This window comes from Chionomys nivalis, chromosome 26 (genome assembly GCF_950005125.1).
Source record: "Chionomys nivalis chromosome 26, mChiNiv1.1, whole genome shotgun sequence".
Classification (NCBI taxonomy): domain Eukaryota; kingdom Metazoa; phylum Chordata; class Mammalia; order Rodentia; family Cricetidae; genus Chionomys; species Chionomys nivalis.
The window spans coordinates 4,575,617-4,587,754 of record NC_080111.1 but is presented as its reverse complement, the minus strand read 5'-3'; the positions used below and the strand labels follow the sequence as shown (position 1 = coordinate 4,587,754).

Genomic DNA, 12,138 nt, shown 5'->3' with positions numbered 1-12,138 from the left:
TCTTTCCTAGCATATACATTATGGCTTCCAGTTGGATGCCTGAATGTGAAAATGAGTGTTTCTATGTTTTTTTTTTCTTTCTTGTCCCCCTGAGACAGGGTTTCTCTGTGTAACAGCCCTAGCTGTCCTGGAACTAGCTTTGTATAGCTGGCTGGTCTTAAACTCACAGAGATCCGCCTGCCTCTGTCTCCCAAGTGCTGGGATTAAGGGAATGCACCACCACCGCCTGATTCTATGTCTGTTTCTTACACGTTTTCTTGGGCTCTTTTTCTTCTCTTTGTTTTGTCTTATTCTGATGCATTACTTTTTGCTTTATCCTATAATACTATATAAATTGTATATTTTGGTATTATTTCATGGAAGCTTGCTGGTTTTCTAATGAGAGATAGAAAGGGGGTGGATCTGGATAGATAAAGAGTAGAAGAAGGGGAAACCAAAATCAGGATCTATTATATGGGAAAAATCTATTTTCAATCAAAGGGAAAATAAATGAAGGAAGGGTGTCTTGGTTATGATTTTCTTCATTCTGTTATGATAAAATTTCATAATTACTATGTTGGAACATGGAATTTGGGCCACCCTGAATCTGGGTGCCAGGGCCACGGTCCACCACACTGGCCTCCAGAATAAAGTATCTTTTATCCCTTTGGGGTCACAGCTGTACTTCTTGTGTTGACAGGGCTTCAACAGACAATACAACGAGAGCATCAGACTGTGAAGCAGGACACAGCATACCGGGCAGAAGCAGGACCAGAGGGGACTATCAAGCATTGCCACACTAGAGAAGACAAACGAAGAAACTACCAGATACCTTTAATACTGATGAAGGCCAGAGATGCTAATCTTCTAAAATAACTTTTGATGCTACAGATGTTTTAGAAACCTCACTAAAGACGTTTGCATCAAGTTCCCATCTGTTCAAATGGCACTTGATATTTTGCTTTGATAAGTCCCGTTATTTCGAGTATTCATAGACTCTCTTACAATAAATTCTTTACATGTAGAAATTTTAATTCTTGGAGCTCAGTGTTAATAAAAAAAAGTCTCAAAAGCCCATGCTTTCCCATCTGTTAAAGAAAATTTCTGAAGATATTGAATTAACCTGGACTGACTGGTAAACTAGCAAATCACCAATCCTATTTTATTCACCTGTTTTCTTACCATTCCATAAAATACCCTGAGAATCCCTGTAGCCTCAGGAATATTAGTAGTGAATATAAACACACACGCCCTGTCACACTTTACTAAAAACCAACAGACGCAGTATCTCGAATAAACTATATACTATATTAGCATCTGTATTCACAAATACAACACGGGATGGATTGGATAATGGTTGATTCTCTGCATCCAATTTCTGATTGTTAGCATTTGACGTTGAAGGAGGCACAGACTACCTTACCCGTCCTCCGTTGACCTACACGCAAAAGGTAACCATCTGCTGGTAAGAAATGAGGAATATTCAAAGCAAACAAAATTCCTAAGTCAATCAAAACATTGAACTATCCTTTCTGATTCGTAATATCAATGAAGTCACCATTAATTGCCCAGTATTAAATGTTCAATCTCCGATGAGCATTTTCTAAAGCAAAATATTTTCTAATATGGGGCATCATGATAGAAACATATGAATAAGAGCCAAAACATTCGGATATGACTCTATGCATTCAACACACATGCATATTACTCAATTTTAAGATCATCATGCTTACGTTCCATGAAGTAGGGTCCAGGCTCAATTCTCCAGACAATTTGTCCTTTTTGGGTTCCAGTGACGCCCCTGTTTTTAGAATCCCAGAAGTTGGCTGGAGAATTCTCATCTGTCAAAAAAAAAAAAAAAAAAAAAAAAAAAACCAAAGAAACACTTTTAGCTTAATTACAACCCATCATCTCTTACCTCAAAGATCAGCACACATTCTAAAATAAGTAGAAAGAAGGTAATAAAGAGGCCAGACACCAGTGACTGCTGTTTCTAATGGCTTCCTCCTAGCCCATCTGAGTTTCCGCTTTTGTATCTGTTGGGGGGGGGTGAAACTGAAGGTATAACAGGAAAGACGACGGCTCCTTCGGGTTTGGCCAGGGTATTGCCAAAAGATAATCTTGCGGGGAACAAAGGGTTAAGTTACTGCTGCTTCAGTGCTGAGCTGATTTGCAAGAAGGGGCTGGAGTAAAATTCATCTACAGAACCTTTCTCAAAGGTAGGAGGCAAGCTGAGTTGGGAGAATTCAACAGAACTCATGGTGAACGAATGAAGGACCCAGGGACGGCAGCTGAGCCAGGCAGCAGGAGAGCTGAGGGGCCAGTGTTAAGAGGTCTATGAAGTCATCATGTCTTCCAGGACAAAGGTGGCAACAGTAACAGGCAATGTCTCCATTGTGGTGTGGAAGAAAGATAGAAACAAAGGTGTCCCAGAGGACAGCATTTCCCAGGCTTTCCTCACACCACCCAGAAGCAGTAACGCTCGCCTCACCTCCTGAGGTAAAAGCTAACATGTTAGAAGATGCTCTGATTGCCTCTGACTCTGCCCTTCCATGACGAGAGCCAAAAGGAGGGACAGATACATTGTTTACAGTATACTGGCTTGAAACTTTTGTTTGGAAAAGATACAGCGGCATTGGCTTTTCAAGTCACGTGGGCAAAACAGGCAGGATAGAGTACAACAATAAAGATGGGGAGACGGAGAAATGATTCGGAACACAAGGGCATGGTCGTACGTGGGAAAACAGCCCTCTTCCCAACTGGAAAGAAGCAGAAAATGAGCCAGGATTGGGGGCTCAGGAAGATCTCTATCAGTGTTCATGGTAGGCTGGGATTCAGGGTTCTAGAAGCCACAGTTTTCTGAGCAGGCTGGTCTTTCCACGTCATTTGCGGTTATCACATGATAAGACAATGATTCCTTAGTATGGAAGGCCAAGCAAGACCGCAGTTCCTAAGCATTGGAAAGCATGTCCCATTTGTGACGTCATCTGCTCTCCTGGACTGGCTACCAGACAACCTACTCCATCGTAGAACAAGATCAGGATGTCTGCCTAGAAGGCCCTCGGACAACCACTACACACTGGATTTCAAAGGTGTGTATGGTGCCTGGGCGTACCGTCAGCTGTCTGGAAACTGAACTTCTTGGCCAACTTAATTCCAATTGTGTTCAAGGCAACAGTTGCGCCTGCTCCAAAAGACTCGCCCCCTCCCAGTCTTCTGCAGCTAAACAAAGCTGCATGTGACCAGGAAGATTTAAGTGAGACTTTACTGGGGCTGGGGGGACTTCAGATAAGATTGTTCTGGTTTAAAGTGGGTGGGGATGGGCTCAGCATCTTTTTGCTTGTGTTTTTTTTCCTGCAATTTTCTTTGCTGAGAGTCACAAATTAGGGGGGCAAAGCAAGGAACGAGAAGCAGCTGTGATAGTCTGTAGGGTTCTGAAACCATCTGTATTTAGGCTCCCTGCTACCTGGAAATAGTGAGTTTCTATCTGGCTGAGACACCACGGTCGTACCTGTTCACTGCAGATGAATGTTATTCCTGATGGGTACGTACACCGTAAGACCCACTAGGGATTTAGACTCATTATTACCAGCCTGCCCAGGAATCATGGGCTTGTATTAATGCTCTAAGTTACACAGGGCAGTTCCTTCGCTTACTTTTTGCACAATCAGAGCTGCCCAGATGGGGAGAGGAATTCTCAAACTTTTGCAAACAAATTCACCTTAACTCTTATTTACTTGGAAAACATGGACAAGGAGTAGCAAGTGTCTGCCGGCTCAAAAAGCTTCTTTACAATAAGTAGCTAGCAGCTGAGAGTGGAGGCACATGCCTATAACCCCAGCACTTGGGAGGCTGAGGCAGGAGGAATATAATTAATTATCAGGTTAGCCTTGCTATAGCAGTCCTGTCTCGGAAGAACAGCAAAAACCAAAACGACCTGAGTGAGTTCCTAAAAATAATTTAGCCATTACCCTTGACCCCAGGAAGGCACAGCTCAGGATTTCTCTGACTATAACACGCCCATGAGTAAGTTGTGCTTCTGTAAGGGCATCTGCCCTTCTGGTCCCACTGAGATCTTTCTTCTCAAACAATCGGTGAAAGTCAACTAAGTACGTTCTGCAACACACAACATCAGCAAAGCAGACCAGACAGCAATGGAATGAGGAGAATCATTCTAAGGGCTTGGCTCTCCAGGACCAGGAGACTCTCAGAGATGCTACATAATCTTGCTACCTATTCTTGGAAGAGGCAGGGACAGAGACCCAGTGTGGGCAGCTCTTGACCCAGTCACATGCACCGTGAGGTCAGTCTCAGGAGGAGGAGAAGTGGCACCGTAGACTACAGGCATGCCACGCGCCCCCCAGGTTAAGCAGACTATAAGCAATCATTATCTCTGACTTTAATGGTTCATACCCCATACAGAGAACTCCATTGGGTAGCTAATAAACACATGAAAATGCATATCATCTTTATCACAGAAGGGAATAAAAACTAAAAGTACATGGAGAGCCCGACTCACCCTAGTCAGAATGACCGTCCCCAGAAAAAACAGATACTGGTGAGTATGTGGGGGAGAAGGGTGTTGATGGGAATGTAAACAATCCCAAGCAGCAAAGAAATCAGAATGGAGGCTTCCTAAAAGCAGAAGTACCAAATGATCTAGCTCTACTACTTCTGAACGTATATACTCACAAGAAACAGGGTTAGCAGACACTAAATGTACCCACGCGCTCGTGTTCACTGAAGCACCATAGACAAGTTATAGCACTGGCCTACATGCCCATCATCAGATGACTGAATAAAAAAATGTGGTGGAGATACACAGTGGAGCTTTGTTAAGTCGCAAAGAACGAAATCATGTTGTGTACTGGCAATCATTCTACTAAGCAAGTAAGGCATGGTTGCAAAGAACAGCCTCATGTGTTTTGTCGTACATGGAATGTGGGTGGGAAGGAAACAAGGAAATAAAGGGTATTGTTAGGGATGTGGAGGGAAGATGGGTCCCTTAAATCCCAATGCTTAACACACGCATGAGTGTTCAGGCTGAAAAGAATACAGACATCACATGTATGATGACATATAGGGTAGAGAGAATACAGACATCACATGTATGATGAGATACAGGGTAGAAAGAATACAGACATCACATGTATAATGAGATGAAGGGTAGAAAGAATACAGACATTACATATATGATGAGATACAGGATAGAAAGAATACAGACATCACATGTATAATGAGATGCATGGTAGAGAAAAACAGACATCACATGTATGATGACATATAGGGTAGAGAGAAAACAGACATCACATGTATGATAAGATGCAGGGTAGAGAGAAAACAGACATCACATGTATGATGAGATGCAGGGTAGAGAGAAAACAGACATCACATGTATGATGACATATAGGGTAGAGGGAATACAGACATCACATGTATGATGACATATAGGGTAGAAAGAAAACAGACATCGCATGTATCATGAGATGCAGGGTAGAAAACTATTGGTGAGGAGCTCAGTGCACACAAGTTTTAAATCAAGGGTCTCATGCCCACCAGGCAAGAGCTTACTCACTGAAATACACACCCAGGCCAAGTCACTATTCCCGACAACATGGAAATCTTCTGTCATGGAAAGATGTCCCACCCCAAGAGAATAGCAATCAAGTATAAAAATTTAGAGAATTCTAAATTCTCTACAAGTGCAACATAGAGGAATTAAAAACCCAGTTTTCCACTATGATCAAGTAAAAAAACAACAACAACAAAAAATCCCTAATATTTAAAATCCATTACAAATGTTTTGTTTACAGCTGACCACTTTCTTTCCCCGGATCTCTTAAAGGTAATTCCAAATCTACCCCACTATCCCCATGTTCTCTGTCTAGTTACCCTCTAACTCACAGAACAGAGACACGGTTGTCATAGCACCCAAATGATGGAAGACATCAAGCCTGATCACCCTTGCCTTTCCTAGAGTCTCTCTCTATTATCTTTCCATGTTCATGCGTCCTGGTTGCCTTCTTGTTCAAGATACCACTCCCCTTGATGACAGTGTTGTCGATCTAATTCCCCCCAAATTCACTACCTCTCTCACCTGAACCTTTAACCTCTCCCCATAGAGGGGTCTTCCTTCTACTCAACCTGGGAACACAGCAGCTTCCATGATTTCGCCTTACTCTTTGCCCGCTGTCTTCCCTGTTTCCTTCTCATCTCTTTCCGATTTGTCTTGCCGCCATGACTGACATTTCTGCTATAGTCTAGGAGCATGTACTTCTTCTCTAGAGAAGAAACTACAGTACGAACCAAAAAGACAAAGGAGTAGAGACTTAATGAATTAAGCTAGCATGCAGTCATAAAGAATATCTTTAAATTCAGTTCTCAAAATACTGGGCGTGAAAGTTATTTATAAAAGATTAATTTTTACTATATATAAGCTTTGGATTTACAGAAAACCTACAATAAATTATCTTTTACTATAATAATATGTAGGAAATATGATAAGTCATAGCAAACATTTCCAAATATATTTTGGATTTTGAAATGCTTCTATATCTACAAGAATATCTCTAAGCTCTTCCTACCCCCAGATTCTAGAGATAAAGTAAAAACAAACAGGCAAACCCTTCTCAAAGACCCCACTATAGTGCTAACCAACTCGGGGAGTTAAACATAGACATGAAATTTACGGAGAAAGATTTTCATGATAGTCTGTGTCAGAAAAATGAAAAGTCATGCTTACAAATATCCCTTTGTTGCAAAGTAATTCTGTCTCCTCTCTGTATTTGGGGGGGGGGGGTAGGAAAATAAAATAAGAAGATTTTCAATTTACGCCTTGGACATAAATTGAGAACAATTCTGACTCCATAGCGGGTCACAGAGAAGCGGGTTCAGCAGTGGCTGCATTCAGGCATTGGACATTCAACCTAGTTAGGATTTGAACGAAAGCTGCTACTCCACGTCTGGGCAAGGTTCACACCTTCAGCAGAGACTGCACGGCTCCGCTGAACAGTCGTGATTGACGTCATACAGCACAGGGTTGCTGGACTCTCACCCCGACGTTGAACGCTCCACTATGATGGAGATCTGAAGCCCACAGCAGAGGGGAGGGGGTCTTCACCTTTGAATCTACCAAACAGATCACCAATTTTATCGCATCGTTTGAGAAACCACCAACAAACTTTCTCATGGATTGGAAAACCTAGCATTTTTTTTTTTAAACCCAGCCTCCGCCAACAAAATCCTCTCTGAAAAAAAAGAACATGTCAGGCATGATCAGAGATCACGGAGGTCGCAGGCCACCCACTGAAAACTCACCCCCTAGGTCAGGGTGGCCTTAGAGCTACTTGTCTGGACACTTTAGACAATAGAATAATATTCTGAGAGACACTAGAGATGGTAAGAAAGGACAATGGTGTATCATAAAACAAAACAGCAACATGGAGGGAGGGAGGGAGGGAGGGAGGGAGGGAGGGAGGGAGGGAGGGAGGGAGGGAGGGAGGGAGAAGGGAGGGAGGGTGAGAAAGGGAGGGAGATAGTTCACTGGTCACTTCACCACCCCTTCTCTGATCATTCAGATTCTTACCCTGATATCTGACTCCTGATTTTTTATTGATAAGATTAATTAGATAAATGCTTCACTGTTTGCTCCATGGCACTGTCTGTCCGCACCAAGCTGAGCAAGCTGGAGCGTCACTTACTGGAAACTTAAGCAGGGAACGGAAGAGACGTGCAATAAAAACCATGCCTGTTGTACACAGAGCAACCTGTAGAGGGAGGAGGACAGTCCCTGGTTCTAGGAACAGGCACACACTGGTCCTCCAGCCTGAACCTGAACACACAACACTTCCTGTCGCCTGCCCAGTGCAGAGAGCTGCAGGACACGTAAACACCCACTCAGCAAACAGCCACGAACAAGGCTCTGCCTCTTGAGCTCTGCAGCGGATGGTGGCTCACCCGTCTCTTGCCTCTCAGTCCACCATCCCGTAGTTCCATACTATATATAGACCACACACCCCCTCTTTACCCAAACAAGTCCACCAAGGCCAGTGTTCCCCATGCTCAACCTTAGTCAAAACAGAAAGCTCCCGTTCTCCATCATTTAGCAGAACCCTCGGTGCAAGACATCACCAGTATCGAGTCCAAACGGACCCTCTGTGTGCCGAGACGTGTGCGTTCTGTCTTTAGGCACAGCGCCCACCCTGCAGACACAACGGGTACCACACCCTGGCTGTAGCAATCTGACTATGGTTCCTGGAATCACAGTAGTAGCTTCAGCTGCATCCCTCCTTTCTAGGACATGGGCTCTGTGTCTTTAGTCTATAAAGTGCTCACAGTAATCTGGCTTAGAAGGGCTGCGAGGAGGATATGAGCAAACCGTGCAAGCCAGGCACATCGTTAAGAGTACAGAACATTTGTCCAGTTTTTCATCTGCTTCAACCTTCTTTCAAAGGGGGCTGACTTCCATCTGCCAGAGCCCATTTCTTCAACCTCACTTTGCATATTTTAGTTTTTTTAACTTTGATTTGTGATGTGTGTGTGTGTGTGTGTTCATGTATGTTTGGAGACATGCATCTGGAAGCCGGAGGACAAACTCAGGTGTCACCCTCGGGAACAGAAACAAGGTTTCCCATTGGCCTACAGCTCACCCCTTGGGCTAGGCTGGCTGGCTAGTGAGCTCCAGGGATTGTCTTGTCTCCACGCAGACTCAGCAATAGAAAGTACTAATGAAAGACCCCCAGTGTGGGGAGACTCTCACTCAAATCTCAGGATAACACGACCCCCAGTAACTCACGAGAGACCGTTCTTGCTGCAATCACACGAGGCTTTAATGATGAGATGGGACGGGAACCAGTGCAACTGGGGCCGAGACTCATAACCCACGCAGGGGAAGAGTTCGACCCCGAGTGACCGGGGAGAACCGATTTTTAAGGGAAGAAACCACAGCCCAGTGACTCCGGAATTGGCAGGGAGTGTGTCACAGAAAATTCCGAAAATACCAGTGAAGATTACAAGGGGGCAACCCCCTGCCTCTCAGGACCACTCCCAAGGTCATAATCAGCTAGTTCCTAAAACACAGTACAAGAGACAATCACAAGGGGGGAAACTCCCTGTTTCTCAAGATTATTCTCAAGATCACAAATCTACCTTTATCTTCAGCTAAATCCTAGACTTTTGATTCTTCTCTTCCTGCTTGGATTTTTGGCTATTTTCTTCCTGCTGGCGTGGTGGTGGGGAACCTGGATTTATCCAGGGCTTTCTTTGGGGATACCTGGATTTATCCGGGTCTTTCACTACACCCCAGGACCTTTTTCTTTAAAACAAGGGTTCTGGAGGTCAAACTCAGGTCTACATGCTTGGGAGACAAGTACTCTACCAACCCAGCTCTCTCTCTCTCTCTCTCTCTCTCTCATCTCTCTCTCTCTCTCTCTCTCTCTCCACTTCTCAGCTTTTGCTTTTAATTTTGTCTAATTTCTCATTAAATATATATAAATAAAATAAAAGCATGGCTATTTTTGTTTCTGAAACTTTCTCTTCGTATGTGTGTATGTCAAGTGCAGGAATATATGAAAACCGTGGCACACATAGGGAAACATTTATCTAATTAATCTTATCAATAAAAAAATCAGGAGTCAGATATCAGGGTAAGAATCTGAATGGACCCCAGAGAAGGGGTGGTGAGGACCAGAGGCCAGCATGGACTATGTTAATCATTCTGTACCTTATCTTTTGAGCTTCAGGTTCTACCATCGAAACTGGAGCTCACTAGTTGGCTAGGCTGAGCCGTGAGCTCCAGAAATCCTCTTGTCTCTACCCACCCCCCCCCCCCCCCCCCCCCCCCGGCACTGGAGTTACAGGCATGCGCTGTGGCACCCAACATCCTACACAGGTTCTGGGGATCTTAATTCAGGTACTCAGACTTGCAGGGGCAAGAACTTTCCCGACCGAGCCACTTCCCAGCCAAAGGCTCTGCTTTCTTGACCAACACTTGCCACAAGGCTGCGCATCCAAGACGCGTCCTTGAGTGTCAGTATGCTGTACAGTAATCAGAAACTACCCCCGAAGCGTACGGCTTGGTAGACCTGACTGGTTCTGCAATGGACGTCACTCGGTGCCTAATGAGTCTTAAATCTAGTCCCCTAAGAACCACCTGGGGGTGCCCTCCTCTCCCCACACAAGGAGACAGATTGATTTTTCAGCAGCATGTGTATAGAGAGTCACCAGGAATGATCGTGGGTTTTGATTACACATCCCCCTTTCTTTATTCTCATTATTACAAAAGATAATTTCCAGAGGCAGGAGCAAAAGTCAACGGGAGAGGGTCCTTGCCTCGCACAGAAAGCCCTAGGTTTGGTCCCTGGAATCACATACATTAGGCTCAATGTCAACATCTGCTAAGCCCGGGACTTGGGAAATAGAGGCTGAGCATCGTAAGTTCAAACCAATCTTTGTCTATCCTAGCAACATCAAGGCCAACCTGGAACATGTAAAATCCTGTTTCTCTCTGTGCGTCTCTGTCTGTCTACCTCCTTGTGTCACTCAAAGATAATCCTCTTTATTTTTAATTTTAAGATTATCATTAAATCCATGGTCCCCACATGCTTGCCCACAGACCGTTCACTTTGAAAAGAAATGGATGCTAACACCTCCTTCTCTGAAAGAAGAGAGCTTTAAATTTCATTAAAAAAAAAAATAACCTTCTCCAGGGGCAGATAATCTATTCTGATTTTTTTTTTTTAATTTTTTTTTTAGACTCAATCTCGGCCACTTTCAAAAGCACTCTTGGAGGGAGCAGTATTTACCTCTCAAGTAAAGCAATCCCCTCCAACTGGGGGGCTCTAGAATTCAATGATGGGACTTCCTGTTTACTACAGAGGTTTCCCGTCTTAACCCCCAGGCCTGCTCTCCCGGCATTGAGTTGTCAATTAACTCAAGGCAACAAACACACCACCCAGTTCGCTACTAACCACCCATTACCCGCGGAGAGGACTACATTAAAGAACTTCTCAGAGTGAAAGGCAGAGAGAACAGAAACCCAAACAGAGCAGATGTCAGGTAGGAGTGAAATTCATTCCACAGAATTTTCCTATAGCTTACCTTTAACAGTCACAGAGAGTTCCCTTCTGCCTTTGCGCGTCAGGATCCGACAGCTCAAAGCAGGTATAAGAGGCAGCAAGAGGGAAAAGGCACATTCTACTTAAAACAGTGCACCTGGTCTAGCCACTGTGACAGTTCCATCACACAGCAGCCGGAACCGAAGCCACGGCCGGACTGGAGTCCTTGGGGGGCTCTCGGAGCATGTCAGGTCCTCTTCCCCAATGCCCCTGCCTCTCCCCGTTTCCTCGGATGCTCTACAAACGGAATACTAGGTAGGACTAGCAGTGACCTTGATAGAATAGTCCTGTCCCACTAAGAAAAACACTGAGCCACCTGGCCACACACCAAGTCTTGTTACTGCTCGGGCATCCTAAGTGACAAAGCATTGTCACGTTATGTCCCTTCTGCCGGGGCAGTTGTGGCCACTCCCTGGAAAGGGGACAGGATGCAATCGCCCCATCCTCCCCTCAGCTTCCTTCCTTTGCTTTTCCATGGGAGAATTCCAGGGAGTGAGCTAGGCACACACTCACTCTCACACACACAGTAGGCGATGGTCAAAGGGACCGCCTGCTATCACACAGGGGAGCCCGCAGTCTGAGAGACTCAGGAGAGAGAAGCTTCTGTCTGGGATCTCCAGTCCGTGGCTCCTTTCATCAGCCTATGGCCCTCAGTGAGGCTAGGGAATGGGCTCCGAGTGACCGAACCAATCAGCCCAGACTGAAATCTGTAGACTTATCATCTCAAATTATTAAAAGTTTGCCTTCGCAAACACCATATGGCTTTAATGAAATCTCCACACAGTCATCAATTCAGAAGTTATTTACTGACCTTCCTTTTAAAGGATACATGGCCACAATAATCAATATAACTAGTGCCAAGACTTACATGTGTTACATATAATTTTAGGTAGATAGAGAATAGAGTTCAGATATTCTTACTGTTGCTTTATGCTCCTCTCTTTCTCTGTTAACCTCCCTCTCCCCTCCTTAATTAAAGGCCCCCTTTCCTCCTTTCAAATCAATTGCACCCTGCTTTTCTCTTATTTCTCCCCTACCCACGGTC

At 44.5% G+C, this 12,138-nt stretch overlaps 1 protein-coding gene across 4 annotated transcripts in view; it reads right to left on the bottom strand.

The window, feature by feature from the left end:
- The window catches only part of Hecw2 (HECT, C2 and WW domain containing E3 ubiquitin protein ligase 2), a 294,060-nt gene that overhangs the window by 120,848 nt on the left and 161,074 nt on the right, over positions 1–12,138 (bottom strand). For 3 of the 4 annotated variants that reach the window (XM_057758416.1, XM_057758415.1, XM_057758417.1), the window contains exon 3: positions 1,713–1,820. In XM_057758416.1, the coding sequence (XP_057614399.1) occupies positions 1,713–1,820 (108 nt within the window). Of the gene's footprint in view, positions 1–1,712; positions 1,821–11,076; positions 11,234–12,138 lie in introns of those variants that run through there. The other variant, XM_057758419.1, reaches the window with a different exon arrangement.